This window comes from Oncorhynchus gorbuscha, linkage group LG04 (genome assembly GCF_021184085.1).
Source record: "Oncorhynchus gorbuscha isolate QuinsamMale2020 ecotype Even-year linkage group LG04, OgorEven_v1.0, whole genome shotgun sequence".
NCBI lineage: Eukaryota > Metazoa > Chordata > Actinopteri > Salmoniformes > Salmonidae > Oncorhynchus > Oncorhynchus gorbuscha.
This window is the reverse complement of record NC_060176.1, coordinates 28,051,345-28,069,970: the sequence shown is the minus strand read 5'-3', so window position 1 is coordinate 28,069,970 and position 18,626 is coordinate 28,051,345. Positions and strand designations below refer to the sequence as shown.

The following is an 18,626-nucleotide window of genomic DNA, read 5'->3' as shown; positions in this document are numbered from 1 at the left end:
TGGCACAGAGAGTGGAGGGAAACTGTTTTCCTTCCAAACAGACAAAATTTATACCACTGGCTGAGTCAGAAAACCCCAGAGGCAATGAACGGAGAAACTGACCTCATACTCTGACTGGCCAGAGCCCTACAAGGCTGTCATATAGAGAGCAGAACTGTGCTAGAAGCAGAGGCAAACTTAAAGGGGTAGTGCACCCAAATGAGAATTGGTTGTTTTCCTCACCTTAGAAGTAATTCAGTGTGAATGGGTTATGAATGACTGTCATTTACAATAACACTTTCATTACTATACTGTGGTGGCCATAGAAAACATTCACATTGATTACTCTAAAGCAATAGGTGGTAAGGTGCCCTTGTCTCAGAATGACAACAATACCTTGTAGACTTTTTTTTCTCTTTTAGACATGTTGCAAATGATGTCTAGACCAATGCCTGCTGACAACATGTTACCAAATAATTTTAGGTCGGTGAGGAACAGAACTAGGTCATCAGAGCCTGTGTGGCGCCTCTGGTTTTGGCATGCAATGACCTACATGGCAAAATTTGAATTCAAGTGATATATAGGTATTCACATAGGCCAATTGTTTTCCATATCAAATTGAACATGGAATTTTGAGGAAACCAATACTAACACTTCAATGATTTTTGTTATTTAGTAATAATAGGATCTCTATCCAGTCCTTACCCTGACCTTTTGAGCGTTATATTCCTTAGTGAAGGTACAAGGGAAGAGTAGTTGAAACGGCCTAATTCAGTATTATTCATTCACATTAGGTAAGGTTTCTCAAACTATTTTGTTATCAGCTCCTGTTCTAGATGCGCCTCTACTAAATGTCTACGTTTGATCCCAAGCATATGCTGTGGCTTTTGTGTGTTTGAGTGTAGGAATGCAGAGTGCATCCCAAGGAGTTAAGATTAGGCCGATGAATCATGCTGAAGGAATGAACTTGTCAGGGGGGAGGGAGTGGAGAGATGGTTAAGAAGGAAAAGAGAGAAGAGGGGTGTGAGTCTGTGCGTGTGTCTGTGTACGTGCGTGCGAGTAACTTAACCCTGTCCTTAAGGGCGAGACGACTGCTGTCAAATCTGTGTGAACGACCTCTGATGTCTTGCCTCACAGCAGCTGTCAGAGGTCTCTGTCTCTGTGTCTGTGTGTGTGTTAGGGTTGGGAGATGTCAATCTTTGTCCTATCGTGATTATGTACCAATAAAACATTGTGATATACGATGCTATCGCCCCCTATTGGCCACCCCCCCCCCTATTTTTTTTATTTATATGTTAAAGATGTTTTTTTTTACTCCAAAAATGTCAGTTGGGCTACAGTGAGGAAATCAAATGCAACTGGACAAATATTGATGAAATATGTTGTTGAAAGCCTGGGCATAGGCTAATTGCAAGCATATCTTTTCTAATATTGCTTTCTGGTGGAGGTTTGTGTGGCGTTCTGTGATGGAGTATTGACTGTCTGATGAGGAATATGGCAATCTTACCGTAGTTATGTGGGCTGGATATAATCAATCTACCACAGAGCCATATCTACAGTATACAGTTAAGTCGGAAGTTTACATACACCTTAGCCAAGTACATTTAAACTCAGTTTTTCATAATTCCTGACATTTAATCCTAGTAAAAACTTCCTGTCTTAGGTCAGTTAGGATCACCACTTTATTTTAAGAATGTGAAATGTCCGAATAATAACAGAGAGAATTATTTATTTCAGCTTTTATTTCTTTCATCACATTCCCAGTGGGTCAGAAGTTTACATACACTCAATTAGTATTTGGTAGCATTGCCTTAAACAATTTAAACTTGGGTCAAACATTTCGGGTAACCTTCCACAAGCTTCCCACAATAAGTTGGGTGAATTTTGGCCCTTTCCTCCTGACAGAGCTGGTGTAACTGAGTCAGGTTTGTAGGCCTCCTTGCTCACACACGCTTTTTCAGTTCTGCCCACAATTTTCTATAGGATTGAGGTCAGGGCTTTGTGATGGCCACTCCAATACCTTGACTTTGTTGTCCTTAAGCCATTTTGCCACAACTTTGGGACCAAGCTTTAACTTGAAACTGATGTCTTGTGATGTTGATTCAATATATCCACATAATTTTCCTACCTCATGATGCCATCTATTCTGTGAAGTGCACCAGTCCCTCCTGCAGCAAAGCACCCCGACAACATGATGCTGCCACAGCCGTGCTTCACAGTTGGGATGGTGTTCTTCGGCTTGCAAGCCTCCCCCTTTTTCCTCCAAACATAACAGTTCTATATTTGTTTCATCAGACCAGAGGACATTTCTCCAAAAAGTACGATCCTTGTTCCCATGTGCAGTTGCAAACCATAGTCTTAATTTTTTTTAATGGCGGTTTTGGAGCAGTGGCTTCTTCCGTGCTGAGCGGCCTTTCAGGTTATGTCGATATAAGACTCATTTTACTGTGGATATAGATAATTTTGTACCGGTTTCCTCCAGCATCTTCACATTGTCCTTTGCTGTTGTTCTGGGATAGATTTGCACTTTTCGCACCAAAGTACGCTCATATCTAGGAGACAGAATGCGTCTTCTTCCTGAGCGGTATGACGGCTGCATGGTCCCATGGTGTTTATACTTGCATACTATTGTTTGTACAGTTGAACATGGTACCTTCAGGCGTTTGGAAATTACTCCCAATGATTAAACAGACTTGTGGAGGTCTACAAAAAAAATTCTGAGATCTTGGCTGATTTCTTTTGATTTTCCCATGTCGTTAAGCAAAGAGGCAATGAGTTTGAAGGTAGGCCTTTGATTCAGGCTAATTGACATCATTTATCAGACGCTTCTAAAGCCATGACATCATTTTCTGGAATTTTCCAAGCTGTATAAAGGCACAGTCAAGTTAGGGTATGTAAACTTCTGACCCACTTGAATTGTGATATAGTGAATTATAAGTGAAATAATCTGTCTGTAAACAATTGTTGGAAAAATTACTTGTCATGTACAAAGTAGATGTCCTAACCGACTTGCCAAAACTATAGTTTGTTAACAGGAAATTTGTGGAGTGTTGAAAAACGAGTCAATGACTCCAACCTAAGTGTATGTAAACATCCGACTTCAACTGTATATGTGACTGCTCTACCGTCTTCAGAACTGGATAATTTCTTTATTTGCCTCGGTATAATAAAGAAAATAATAATATTGTTTTCAAAAAGGAAAGAGAACCACATTTCTGGGATCTTTTATTTCTGCTCATGAAACATGGGACCAACACTTTATGTTGCGTTTATAGATTTTTTTCAGTGTATAAAATGTATGGCACTCCTATTCTCAGTATTTTGCCCACTCATTCAAGGCTAGAACTACCTATTTTTTTTCTAGTATTTCTAATGCTTCTGACCTTGATGTGCATTTAGATAACAGATCTATTTAACTTTTTGAATGCCTAGTGTTGTTTACTAGGTCTTGTCTAATGAATTTGGGCTGTTCTGTGACCACTCCCTCCTCAATCAGGGGTGATTGGAAAATATTTTGTTCAAAAGAAGACGTTTCATCGTATCTTTGGCCATGTGCTGAGTTTTTAAGTCGTTGCTTCATTGAACATGCCATATAAATAAATACATTTTAATTAATTATTTTAAGAGCCCCTTGATTCTCCTTTATTTTTGATGACGAATTTACCCCCTTTACCAAATATCTACAAACACCTATTATTGTGTACCCTAACAGCACTTTCCTTTTTTTCTACAAATAATTGTGTTAGTTCTGTCATAAAGCTTTGATTGAGAATAGTCTATGCCTAGGTTTGGGCTATAGACTTCCAATGTTGTTATTTTTTTGAGTCACAACTTTAGTGCAATACCTTCGTAGGCTAGACTATTTGTGAAATAAGCTACTGCTCATTAGGCTTGGGCAGTGCCCAGATTTTCATATCGTCATACCATCCTTCTCTCATCCTGTGATTTATGGTATTACCGGCATTGCACACAAGGGGGCGGGAAATGCAAGAATAGACAATTGTGGCTCTATTACCAGAATGCGAACAAAGTTTGCACTAACTAATAGCGAAATCACATAGACGCTATTAGCTAAATGCTAACAAGTGTAAACGAACATAGACAGGCAAATCCAGCTCATAAAGTCATGCAAGCATAGCTAGTAGCTCCCGAATGTAATTTGTGGTGAGTGGGAAAATTTACAAATGAAATTGAAAGATGATAAAGTTAACTTCTGAAGGAAGAGCAGCATGTGTACTCAGAGCAGAGGAGAGAATAATGGAGGAGGAAGAAAATGCTAGTAGGAAGCACATGGAAAGAATGGCAGCTTGTGCAGAAAACTCATCCAGCTCATGGGTGCCACACAACACACTCCGCAGTCTCCCTTTGTGCTATTTACAAACAAACCCGTGACTGGCTCAACTGTTCTGGAGAACTAATGGTAAGCTTCATAATATCAAATAATGTGACCGGTAAAATGAAGAACGCAATCTGCTTTATCTCCTAATGTATTGCACAAATCAACTTTAGGTATTAACTTTAAAGTAGCTACAAATATTCAAATGTATTGAAATATTTCCAATAAACTGTCCCGTGGCTTTTTTCAAATACCCCTGTATACAGTACATACGGTATACTGCCCAAGCCAACACGTTCATAACTTTAACTTGTATTAAAGCTTTTATGATAGGTCAGTAGGATAAATGAGGATAGGTTATTGGCCATTTGGTTTTCATGCTTGCTTGGAGGGATTTTCCTGGCCTGCAACTGAATTAAACTTGTCATTTGATTTTTCTATAACCTATTGATGTTGTTTGTTCTCTTTCATTATTAGTCCCCTGGCTTCCTCTTACGTTTTTAGGCAATTCAAATCACTTTTGGGCGAGAAAGCCATGCATAAACCGATGACGCATAGCCTTCGTTCATATTCATAAAGCCTATCGAATGTTAGAGAGAAGGGAATATAGGCTATGTGGGTTTTTTTACGACTAAATGCAAGATAGTTAAGGGGTGTCTGTTATTATAAAAATGAATAGGTTTAGGCTATAGCCTAAAAATCCATGCAGCCAACAGAAGGAGAGAGAAACAATATATTCTCCGCTCTGTCTGGCCTACATTCCTCTCTTGCATTTTGTATCACATATTTCTTGAAATAGGCTATATCAAGTAGGAATAGGCAAAATGACTCAGAATGACACTTGTGTGCTGCCCTGCTGTGCACTACAATACTCTGTTATTTACTGCAGGGCGTCAGTCAAGTTCAAATAGGTCAAACCATTGTCTGTCATATCACGATGTCGTCACCATTGACGATGATTGACAGCCTATTCATTAGCCTATGCTATCGTAATATTGCTCAACCCTAGTGTCTGTGTGTTTCTTCAACACCATTGTGGCCACATCAACAAGCATTGATCAGTGTACTTACTCAGCATTCAAGATCAGAGCCACTTTGAGAAAAGACAAAGACCAACTCTACTTAACACCAAAGATCAGCAGTGAGCCAGGAGAATTGGGTCAAGGTTTCCCTGATTTTTATCTCCCTGTCTGTCTCATGCTAAAGGAACTTGGCGGTGAATGCAGACCTGCCCGTGCCCTACCTCTGTGTCTGCTCAAATCAGATCGGAGATAAAACTCTAATCTAACTCTGGCCTCCTGTACTCCCTGTTTACCCATGACTGCGTGTTCATGCACGCCTCCAACTCAATCATCAAGTTTGCAGACGACACAACGGTAGTGGGCTTGATTACCAACAGTGACTAGACAACCTACAGGGAGGAGGTGAGGGCACTCGGAGTGTGAGTGAGAGGTTGTTTCCCTGACACCAATGTCAACAAAACAAAGGAGATGATCGTGGAGGTGTACACATCACAGACAAACTGAAATGGTCCACCCACACAGACAGTGTGGTGAAGAAGGCGGAGTCCCGAGGACAGTTAAACGGTCACTCAGACCAGTTCCCCATAAAAAGCCTGTGGACAAACAAACCCGAACAGGCCCATACTGGTTTGGATTTGAGAGACCCGTTCAGATCCAAAAGTAGAAAGAGAGCAACAAAGAAACCTCCAACTGGGCGCTGCTAGCAGAATCAAGAAACGGTATTGGGCAAATTATCCACAGTTACGTGTCCTTAAAAACTGCCTGTAACAAATTCCCCAAAAACTATTTGTTGTGTTTTGATATGTAGCATATTCACAACTTTATAGCCTGATTTATTGTTTTTTTTACTTTCCTAAAACAATAATTATCCACCTCACGGTTCAGCTGTGATTTGAGCACTGAATGCATCAGGGCATTGTATGCATGGTGTCCACTGGCCTAGTCATCCACTGTATGATATTTATATTAGAAAAGTAAATATAAAGGAAGAGAAGCTTAGGCCTATAGCCCTAGGGGCCGAGAGAAAGATAGAGATATGCCTACGGCATGTTCCTGTAAACGACATGGATTTCTTTATCCTGCCGTTACACTTGAGTGTACAAAACATTAAGGACACTTGCTTTTTCTGTGACATGGACTGACCAGGTGAATCCAGATGAGAGCTATGATCCCTTATTGATGTCACTTTTTAAATTCAATTCAATGAGTGTAGATGGTGTCGTGTCTTTGGTATTATTAAATTGAAGACTGTTATTTTATCAAATCAATTCTCTGTAGTTATTATTATGTGATTAAACTATTCATGTAAATGTAATTAATTAGGAAGTCGGGGCACCAAGGAAAATCTTCAGATTACAAAGTTATAATTTTCCGAATATAACTTTTCAGATATGTTTTTATATCTGATCAATTAGTCTTCTAATTCATTAATTATTCTTGACCTCACGTTAGTCTCATTCCAAACGTCAATTGTTGGTTATCTGCACGAACCCAGTCTTTGCTATGAATCATCCATACATCAATTGTCTTCAATCATTTATTTACTAACCAACTAAATAATCACAGAAATGCATTAACAAACAAACAAACAGTAGGTATGGTTACAAGGAAATGATAGGGGATGTGCCCTAGTGGGCTAAACCGGTATGGTGGCTTGGTAGAAAAAGGGACTGAGAAGGGCGCGAAAGACGAGACACTACACAGTTGATAATTATAATAATTGAAATGCTAATCCTTTGCACATGAACGCTCACTCATTCGGGAATAATTTCAATCAATATATATATTTACGCTCAGTGTGTCGTCGTGATCTCTGTTGGAATCGTCCTTTTCTGTTGGAAAGTTCATCTGAGATTCTCTCTGCGTCCCTGGAGTCTTCGGTTAGAATGGATACGTCAGAGTAACATTCAGAAATGTTCTTATAGAATAGGTGTCGGTCTTCGTATTCAGTCGGCATAAATTCTAGCTGCAGACTAGTAATCAGTATCGAAGATTTTATCTTTATCTGTCGGTATCGATAGTTTCAGAGTTTAACAACCATTACAACCTTAGCTTATACTGAAGGTACGCATGGTCTCTACTCAAACCTTAACCCTCTGCGTAATCGGGGTACGCATAGTCTCAAGTGGGCTTCTCTAGGTGAGGGTTTTATTCGGAACAGCAGAAAAGGCTGTCCCCAGATCAACGTCTGTGCTAATGGGGGCGGACCAATGACTTAGAATTGTATTTCTGTTTAACGTTTCACTGTCACATTAACGGTTTAAAATAACATTACACAAATTCACAAATTGTTTAATCTTTCCTCATTCAGTTTATACAATAATTAGATGCAAGCCTCAGAACGGAGGCTCCTGTACAAACAGAACTAATGTAATGTGGCTGTATTGTCTTTCCTGAGGTCACAATCATAAAACAAAATGGACCGGTCGTAGCTGGATAAAGAACGATTTTTAAGCCTTAAGACAATTGAGACATGGATTGTGTATGAGGGTGAATGGGCAAGTTGAAAATTGAGCGCCTTCTCCACCGACCGTTTACACCTTCTCCAAAACATGGACATTGTTCAGTTTTCAAGTTCTGTGATGTAGAATAAGTTCCTTTGTTTTACTGTGAACAGTCTATCTCTATACTGCATGAAGGAGAGAGTCTCCTCCAGGAAATTACAACCTGAGATAACAGCCTGGGTGAAGGGGGAAGCGAGAGGTGGTGAGAGAGTGGTGAGAGAGAGAGAGAGAGAGTTGGTGCTTGCTATATCCAAAGAGGGCCACATCATGACAAAGAGGAGGAGACAGGTTAAAGAACGATTTTTAAGCCTTAAGACAATTGAGACATGGATTGTGTATGAGGGTGAATGGGCAAGTTGAAAAATTGAAGCGCCTTTGGATGGGGAATGGTAGTAGGTTCCAGATTCACCAGTTGGTGTCAAGAACTGCAAAGCTGCTGAGTTTATCACGCTCAACAGTTCCTTGTGCGTATCAAGAATGGTTCACCACCCAAAGTACGTTCAGCCAACGTGATCGGCTCTCTTGAAGACGGAAGGGACGTAGCCAGCGGTTAAGTTGATGTAAGGCGAGGTGAGGTGGAGAGCATTAGAGTCAACATGGGCCAGCTTTTCGACAGCTTGTGGAGTTTGTGTACCAACGAGTCATTGAAGCTGTTCTGAGGGTGAGTGGGGTGGTTTTAGCAGCAGAGACAGGGGGGTTCCTAATGTTTGGTATACTCAGTGTATATGCATACAGAAGGAGGCTAATTCGTGAATTGTCGGTCAGAATATTTTTATAAAGATGAGCATTATAGTGTTAGATTATATGCCTAGGCTTCCACTATATGATATTAATATTACAAAAAATAAATATAAAGGAAGAGAAGTTTAGGCCTATAGACCTAGAGACCGAGAGAAAGGTGAAGATATGCTGGAGGCATGTTCCTGACAACAACATGGATGATTTCTTTATCCTTGTCAAATAAGCTACTTCAGATATACAGTGCATTTGGAAAGTATTCAGACCCCTTGACCCTTTCCACACTTTACTCAGTGCTTTGTTGAAGCACCTTTTGTCTTAGATTAGAGCCTTGAATCTTCTTGGGTATGACGCTACAAGCTTGGCACACCTGTATTTGGGGAGTTTCTCACATTCTTCTCTGCAGATCCTCTCAAGCTCTGTGAGGTTGGATGGGGAGCGTCGCTGCACAGCTATTTTCAGGTCTCTCCAGAGATGTTAGATCGGGTTCAAGTCCAGGCTCTGGCTGTGCCACTCAAGGACATTCAGAGACTTGTACCGAAGCCACTCCTGCATTATCTTGACTATGTGCTTAGGGTCATTGTCCTGTTGGAAGGTGAACCTTCACCCCAGTCTGAGGTCCTGAGCGCTATGGAGCAGGTTTTCATGAAGGAGCTCTCTACTTTGCTCCGTTCATCTTTCCCTTTATCTTGACTAGTCAATCCTGACTGTCTCCCGGTCCCTGCCGCTGAAAAACCTCCCATGCTGCCACCACAATGCTTCACTGTAGGGATGGTGGAAGGTTCCCTCCAGACGTGACGCTTGGCATTCAGGCCAAAGAATTCAATCTTGGTTTCATCAGATCTTGTTTCTCATGGCCAAATTAATTAGGGCCGATTTTCAAGTTTTCATAACGATTGGTAATCGGCATATTTGGACACTGATTATGGCCGATTGATTACATTGCACTCCACGAGGAGACTGCGTGGCAGGCTGACTACCTGTTACCTGTCCCGGGTGCAGCAAAGAGCCAAGGTAAGTTGCTAGCTAGCATTAAACTTATCTTATAAAAAAACAATCAATCTTAACATAATCACTAGTTAATTACACATGGTTAATGATATTACTAGTTTATCTTGCTTGTCCTGCGTTGTATTTAATCAATGCGGTGCCTGTTAATTTAACATCGAATCACAGCCTACTTCGCCAAACGGGTGATGATTTAACAAGCGCATTTGTGAAAAAAGCACTGTTGCTGCACCAATGTGTATCTAACCATAAATAGCAATGCCTTTCTTTAAAATCAATATACAAGTATATATTTTTAAACCTGCATATTTAGTTAATATTGCCTGCTAACATGAATGTATTTTAACTAGGGAAATTGTGTCACTTATCTTGCCTTCTATACAAGCAGAGTCGGGGTATATGCAGCAGTTTGGGCTGCCTGGCTCATTGCAAATTGTGTGAAGACCCTTTCTTCCTCACAAAGACCGTAAATAATTTGCCAGAATTATGACATAACATTGAAGGTTGTGCAATGTAACAGCAATTTTTTGAATTAGGGATGCCACCCATTAGATAAAATACGGAATGGTTCCATATTTCACTGAAAGAATAAACGTTTTGTTTTCGATATGATAGTTTCAGATTTGACCATGTTAGTGACCTAAGGCTCATATTTCTGGGTGTTATTACACTATAAGTCTATGATTTGATATTTGATAGAGCAGTCTGACTGAGCGGTGGTAGGCAGCAGCAGGCTCGTAAGCATTCATTCAAAAAGCACTTTCCTGCATTTGCCTGCAGCTTTTCACTGTGCTTCAAGCATTGAACTGTTTATGACTTCAAGCCTATCAACTCCCGAGATTAGGCTGGCAATATTATAGTGCCTATAAGAACATCCAATAGTCAAAGGTATATGAAATACAAATGGTATAGAGAGATATATTCCTATAATAACTACAACCTAAAACTTCTTACCTGGGAATATTGAAGACTCATGCTCAAAGGATCCACCAGCTTTCATATGTTCTCATGTTCTGAGCAAGGAACTTAAATGTTAGCTTTTTTACATGGCAAGTATTGCACTTTTACTTTCTTCTCCAACACTTTTTTGTGCATTATTTTAACCAAATTGAACATGTTTCATTATTTATTTGAGACTAAATTGATTTTATTGTTGTATTATATTATTATTAAGTTAAAATAAGTGTTCATTCAGTATTCTTGTAATTGTCATTATATATATATGTATGTATGTATGTATGTATGTATGTATGTATGTATGTATGTATGTATGTATGTATGTGTGTGTGTGTGTGTGTGTGTGTGTGTGTGTGTGTGTGTGTGTGTGTGTGTGTGTGTGTGTGTGTGTGTGTGTGTGTGTGTGTGTGTATATATATGTTAAAAATATATGCCTGACTGAACGTTCTATTTGTGTTGATGTGTATAGAGGTGATCTCTGTAGTACTGTAGAGGGGATTCAATTTTGAATCTGTTTTTTATTTATTCCAGAATCACATTTACATGTTGGCTATGCAACTGCTAAATGTTTGGCCTTCTATCCTCATTGCTGTTGAATTATAACCACAACAGATCAGTCACGCAGAACTCAAAATGTCTCCCTAACCTGGAGTTCTGAATGGAGTTTTGAATGGAGTTCTGAATGCAATCAGAACTCTATACAACAAAACTATTTCTCACTCAAGGCAAAATAACAATGGAAACTTATTGTAAGGAAGGTATTGAGGTTCCTTGATTCAATTAATATTTCACCAAATATGTTTTCTTTCGGTCCAGAAGTCAAAGGGCATATGCATTGAAGACAAAATAACTACATCTACACCACAGACCTCCAAAGAACGTTCTATTCAATGCAGATATTTCAAAAAGAGGAAAATTATTTCGTATGAGAACCCTTTGTCATCATTGTGATGTCACCAGATTGTCTGTAGATGCAGTTTTTAAATGTTTATTTCACTTTTATTTAACCAGGGTCTCAACGGGCTTTTCCTGTCTCTTTTTCAAGGGAGACCTGGCCAAGAAGGCAGCAACAATCAATACATTACAAAATTAAAACATACAACAACATGATTCAGCCTAAAAAAAAGCATTTACACTCCTCTGTAACAGTCGCACATCAATATTTGAAATTCATTCATAACATATCTAGATGAAGCTTGGATTGTAGATTTATTCCATGCGTCTGGTGCACAAGAGAAGTCTTGCCTAATACCGTGAATGTCCTGGGGACTTTAATTAGTATAACTTTAACTAGCTAACGTTACCATTGCTAGCTATTTTTGACAAACTTTGCCATCTCTCTAAAGAACATTTGACCATATCATAATGATGGCAAAATTGTTTCCTATTAATTATTTACCTACTTTAGCAATGTCATCATATTTTCAGGCCAACCGTGACATTCAAACGAGGCTACAAAGAAAACTAATGGGACTGTAGCGACTGTGTTGACTTCAAAATCTGGGGTGTGAACTACGTTTCTATTCAAGCGTTGATCGACATGGTAATGGCTCTATAGTATTGGAGAAAAGTTTAAAAAAACGGACCCTCCGTTACTTCGTGACGTGTCATGCTGTAACGTACAGCATGCATAAAGCAACTATTTCTGTCTTACAATCTCTCTCCACCAGGTGTAGCACTTCTCTCATCGTTTAAAAACAAGAAATGGACAGTTACGGGGTAAGCGGGGATACCTAGTCATGTTTTGCGTCATCACTGTAAACGATCGAGACTATCAAGACAGTGTTTACTTCTGAAGATCACTTTAGCACCGCCCTAAAAACCTGATTCAAGTTCGACACAAACCTTCAAATAGGTATGTAATGGCACTTTATATAAACTCTTTATAGTGTTTTATTTACATTTTAGAGGCGATAAGGTGATAAGTTGGACAGATCGAGTAAAAAATGTAGTTTTCCCACACGACATCTCTCCTTCTCACTATCACGCATTAGTTTCGCTTCCCCACCCACCATTTTTAAAAAGACACAAAGGAACTCATTGCCTTCTTGAATCATTCAGAAACTGGCAGCGTGAAGATCTCGGCGTGAATTCTGTTGGAAAGGGGAGAAATTATGCCTTACAATGGTATTGACATTACAGTTGATCTGGAAGTATTATGTTTTTTTGGGGCGCTAAAATAAGGTCAATTATACAGACCAAGGCGATGTACAAAAGTGAGTGAGTTTACGTTACATTGCATGGGCCGAAATTGACATGAAGATATAATTTGTCAACATAATTACTCTACAGACTGCATAGCGAATTCATGTGGGAAAAGTAGTCTAGCAAAGTAGGCTAGCTACATTTAACTGTTGAATGGGACTTTTGATACACACAGGAAATTGTTCATTGTGAAAAACTCAGCAGTGTTGCAGTGCTTGACACAAACTGGTGCACCTGGCACCTACTACCATACCCCGTTCAAAGGCACTTAAATCTTTTGTCCTTGGTTAAACTTTTTTTCCATCCTCTCCGTAGCTAATGGCATCCATGCTTGTTGGCCTTGACCTGGGGTCTAAAGATATCATGTAAACTTGAAAGCATTTTATTCCCTAATCCTTGCCACTTTATTATGGCCATTTTAGAGCTATTTGAATGAACAAAACTTAAATATTGTACCTTTTTTTAAGGGGCATGTCTTGGGAACAAATACACGTCCATGCAGGCAAAGGACTGTTCTCACACACTCCTTTACGTAGTGCACTTCCAACCCAATAACAGATGTTTCCCATGATTCTAACCATAGCTTGGACCCAGAGGGGTTGTGATAACTTTATGCCTTTTCATATCTGATTTAGGATATTCTCCTTACCAACTTCTTAAACTTAGCTAACCCTTATCATCAAAGAGGAAACTGTTTCTGGGCCAGTTGGTAAAGGGATACTTTGGGATTTTGGCAATGAAGATGAACTAGTGCATACAATTTTTACAGTATGTCTCTGCATTCAGTATGAAGGAAGCTAATTCGTTTCGGGAGCCAATGCTAACTAGCGTTAAGGCAATGACTGTAAGTCTAAGCTGTTACCATCCATTGACATCCAGTCATTGTGCTAATGCTATTTAGAAGTTACGCTAATGCTAGTTAGTAACTTCAAACTGCACACAGAGACATAATTGTATCCACGAGTTCATCTGGCTTTGGCTCTTCATTGCCAAAATCCTGAAGGATCCCTTTAAGGGCAGCATACTGTTTGTACAGCTCCATTGACATCTCACCACATAATCAATACGCTACAAATTAAAACTATGATTGGCAAACATTCTTAGTCTATTTTTCTCAAAATAACAAAACCGCAACAGTGACCCCACAACCACCAATCGACTGCTCTGATACATTTAACTCCAGCTCATCTAAATTGGATTTGCCTGTTTTAACTGTGAAGCCCATAGACCGAGGACCAGGGGATATCCATTTCAACCTAATCCCCTACCTTTCATTGTCTCCCCACAGTACTTTGTCTTGCTGCTGTGTATCTTCCTGCTGGAGATCCTCGCCGGTGTCCTGGCCTACATCTATTACCAGCAGGTAATGAATGACTTGATTCACCACCTGATTCCATCGCCAGTAACACTATCTATACCCAGAGTCTGACCAGAAACAGAAGAGTGTATGTTTGTAATAAAACTGAAACCACAACAAGGGAAGGTTCATGGATAATGTCCCAGTCTCTCTCTTTCTCCATCTGTTGCTGTTCTCTCTCTCTCTCCCGCTCTGCTTTCCCATGCCTGCCACCTCTTGTTGTAGCATTTCTGGAGTGCGATGATATCACTAAGATGTGATTCCCACTACTATCCTTGTTACCACTATATACCCCTGCTGTGTAGATGTTCGACCTACAGGAATGTTATCTTACCAGCTTGATGTGTGTCATTTGAACTCTCTCTGTGTAATTGTCTCCTCATGTTCCTTTGGCCTTTCACCCTGTTTTCATCTCACTGCTGCAGTGTTTCCCACGCTGTCAACAGGTCAAATGAAAACCTATTCTATTTCTCTCCCCCCTCCCTCCCCTGTTCATTTATTCCCTTTATCTCTCCTTAACATTCTGACTTGGCTCTACATTCTGTGGTTGTCATAGAAACTGCGAACCAGCTAGATGTAGGCCTATGCTCTTACCCGAGTACCTAAGTATTGCGCTACGGTTATAAATGAATGGAAATGTACTTCCTCTTACCTTTATGTATATAATTTCTTCTTTCCTCAAGAGGAGTTCTTTCTATAATTACAGTTTTAGCTATTCTAGACCTTTTTGATACAGTGAATCATTCTATTAAATCAACAATGAGATACATTACATTCCTTCAAGTGTTATTCTACTGACAGAAGATTCAGTCTTCTGTTTCTATAGTCTGCTGGGAACTGTGTTGTCTGACCAACGTCATGTTTACGGTGTCTGTTCTCTCAAATCCTCTGTGTCGTGTCTTCCTCTGCAGCTCAATGAGGAGCTGAAACAGAACCTGCGGGAGACCATGGTGCAGAAGTACAGGCAGCCAGAGCAGGAGCATGTCACCAAAGCAGTGGACAAGCTGCAGCATGAGGTAAGACAAGACAAGGCAAGACAACATAAGCAGACTTAAGGAGTTTGATTAGGGGTTTTTGGAAATATTAATGTGGGAATTTGTCGATTTTCTCCAATGTGAATTAATAATCAACTTGTTTACGTTCATTGTATATACTGTTATTTACACTGGCACAGTTATGCGTTTTCATAATGCATGGTTACATTATGTTATAGCCATACATGTAACTCGTCATTATGCAACTTATTTGAACGATGGCCCATCGTTTTGTATGCGGATTTGGTTCATGAACTGAATATCATTCAGCTCGTCTTCTGAAACAACTGCAAGGCATTTCACCCTGTTTCAACCTGATGTGAAATGGCCTCTCCTCCTCTCTCTTTTCCGCCAGTTTAAGTGCTGTGGCAGCAACAGCTCATCGGACTGGGGCGAGAGCGTGTGGATCCGCACCAGTGAGGCAGATGGCAGGCTGGTGCCGGATAGCTGCTGTAAAACCCAGACTCTAAACTGCGGCCGCAGGGACCACCCATCAAACATCTACAAGGTGGAGGTGAGTGTCAGATACAGAGAGCAGTCAGTGTTGTTGAGTGTTAGTGTGCATGCAATGCTTAGTGCAAATTCTGCTTGAGTTCAGGTTTGTGTATCCAGATCATAGCTGTGGGAAGTAGTTTGGGGGTGGGTGTGCTGCAATATTTTTGGTCAAAAGTCAAAGTATAAATAATTTCTTATTCGTTATATTAAGCAAACCAGACGGCACGATTTCCTAGTTTTTATTTATTTACGGATCGAAACGGGCACACTTCAACACTTAGAAAATTATTTACTAACAAAGCATTTGTGTTTAGTGAGTCCGCCAGATCAGTGGCAGTACAGATGACCAGGGATGTTCTCTTGATAAGTGCGTGAATTGGACCATTTTCCTGACCTGCTAAGTATTCTAAATGTAAAGAGTACTTTTGGGTGTCAGGGAAAATGTATGGAGTAAAAAGGTCATTACTATTTATATTTTGACAACTAAAGAAAATAAAGTACAGACACCCCAAAAAACGTCTTAAGTCGTACTTTAAAGTATTTTTACTCAAGTACTTTACAGCACTGTAATCTGATAATACATGTGGAATATAAAAATACTTGCCTGATATGTTTTCCAGTTTCTTGAAATACTTTGCAAATGCAACTTATTTCTATTTGTAAAAATGTTTTTACATTTTAGTAGATGCTCTCATCCAGAGCAATTTACAGTAGTGAGTGCATACATTTTCATACTTTTATGTACTGGTCACCCGTGGGAACCCACAATCCTAGTGTTGCAATCGCCATGCTCTACCAACTGAGCCACATCATCACAAACCCCTTGCTCATTTACTATATTGTGCATTGTTCTTCTTCATGGTGATTTTTATTTGACCTTTATGGAAAGTCTACAGGTACAAACCTAGATGACCTGTCTATGTACAATACAGTAGTGTATATTTACATTAAGTGGTTTTTAAGGGTGGTAAATTAATGCTGCACAAAACATGGTTGTTTTCCATGTTATTTGAAGAAAGAAAGAAAAATATTTTATTTGATGTGGATGTTTGATGTATTTGGCCATAACTTTGCACCTTTTGATGTATATGTTTGAGTTTTGGTTTTGTTCTTTCTGGATTCCATTAGAATGGCAATTGCAGGGAAAGGGACAGGTAAACAATTATTACAATTCCAACTATTAAATCCTGCAAGATACTGTTCTTAATTATACAACTACCTTTTTTGACAAAGCGGAGATGCTGAAAATATGTTTTTGCCCACGCTTCAGACGTCTATATCGGTCCACTAATACTAATAAAGGCCCAGTGCACTACTTTAGTAAAAAATAATATGTATAAAACATATATATTAATAATACAAATATATATATATATTTGTATTATTATTTTTTAAAAAAGCTCCCCTACTTCACACGGCTATGATCAAAATTGAAAGTCATCTTGAAAGTCTCTCTCTCACTCACACACAATGTGGTCCTATCTTTCCTCTCTCTCCAGGGGGGTTGTATCACTAAACTGGAGAACTTCATTTTGGACCACCTGAAGATCATTGGAGCAGTGGGCGTGGGCATCGCCTGTGTACAGGTGAGCAAAAATAAGCCATTTCACTGTTTACAGCACAAAGATAACCCAAGGTGGCCACCATAAACATGATTGCCCTGGTCTCTCGAAATTCAGGGGTAATGGTAGAAGTGTAATGGTAGAAGTATCTTTCTCTCTCCCTCTCTCAGATTGTGGGGATGGTGTTTACTTGCTGTCTATATCGGAGTTTGAAGGCAGAGCCGTACTGAGAGTAGAACACGAAGAGAAGGAATGGGGAGGGGTCTAGTCTCTGCCACCCAGTGTCATCATATCCCAGCGACCCCGTTTAGTCATGGGGTCTACCACTGTGCCATGCAAACAGAAGAGGACGATATGTGTAAGTGTCTAGGATGCACTTATGATGGTGTTTCTCAATCCATTCCATGGGGGGACCATTTTGGTTCTAGCCTAGCACTAACTCCTCTGATTCAACAGGGGTTGTAATTGGGCTAGAATTCCTAGGGGGTCCCAACTTGGAATGGATAATCAGATTATTTTCAAGACATTACATGCTATCTGATCTACAATGCTCTATATTTTGGTAGTCTGCAACAACAGAGCAGTTGGTATATACTAGTGTGATGTAAAGATCAGTGGACCAAAATAGCCTGTGCATCAGAACACTTGTCTCAACATTGCAATAATCATGACTGTGGCTTAATGAGCAAGATCTGACCTCTGGGGCCGATTACCACGGTAACACATTTTCTTTATAGATCAAGTAGCTGATTATACATTCACACACGTCTTTTTTTTTTTCTCTAGCTCAGTTGGTAGAGCATGGCGCTTGTAACGCCAGGGTAGTGGGTTCGATCCCCGGGACCACCCATACGTAGAATGTATGCACACATGACTGTAAGTCGCTTTGGATAAAAGCGTCTGCTAAATGGCATATATTATATATTATTTTACTCGGTTTCTTTCTCAACTTTTTAATTGTTGGTTTATTTATAAAAAAACATGTATTTATCTTTTAATACAAGGGATTTCTCCACTTATGCCAAAGTTGTCGTCAACACTGACTTTCTGTAAAATTTTATCAAACGGACTACTCCTGCAAGCCTTTTTCATGTATACTGAACAAAAATATAAATGCAGAAATACTCCAACACCCCTCCCCCCTCAGACGATCCCACAGGTGAAGAAGCCAAATGCGGAGGTCCTCGGCTGGCGTGATTACACGTGGTCTGTGGTTGTGAGGCCTGTCGGACGTACTGCCATATTTTCTAAAACAATGTTGGCGGAGGCATATGGTAGAGAAATTAACATTAAATTATCTGGCAACAGCTCTTGTGGACATTCCTGCAGTCAGCATGCCAATTGTACACTCCCTCAAAACTTGAGACAACTGTGACATTGTGTTGTGTGACAAAACGGCACACTTTAGCCTTCTATTGTCCCCAGCACA

General features: G+C 39.8%; 1 protein-coding gene across 1 annotated transcript in view; it reads left to right on the top strand.

Annotated features, from left to right (window-relative positions):
- LOC124033935 (CD151 antigen-like) overlaps window positions 1-17,685 on the top strand; it is a 42,615-nt gene extending 24,930 nt beyond the window's left edge. The window contains exons 4-8 of the mRNA XM_046346429.1: window positions 14,038-14,112; window positions 15,018-15,122; window positions 15,496-15,654; window positions 17,135-17,221; window positions 17,368-17,685. Coding sequence (XP_046202385.1) covers window positions 14,038-14,112; window positions 15,018-15,122; window positions 15,496-15,654; window positions 17,135-17,221; window positions 17,368-17,427 — 486 coding nt within the window. The 3' untranslated portion in view covers window positions 17,428-17,685. The remainder of the gene's footprint in view (window positions 1-14,037; window positions 14,113-15,017; window positions 15,123-15,495; window positions 15,655-17,134; window positions 17,222-17,367) is intronic.
- Window positions 17,686-18,626: the final 941 nt, after the last annotated feature.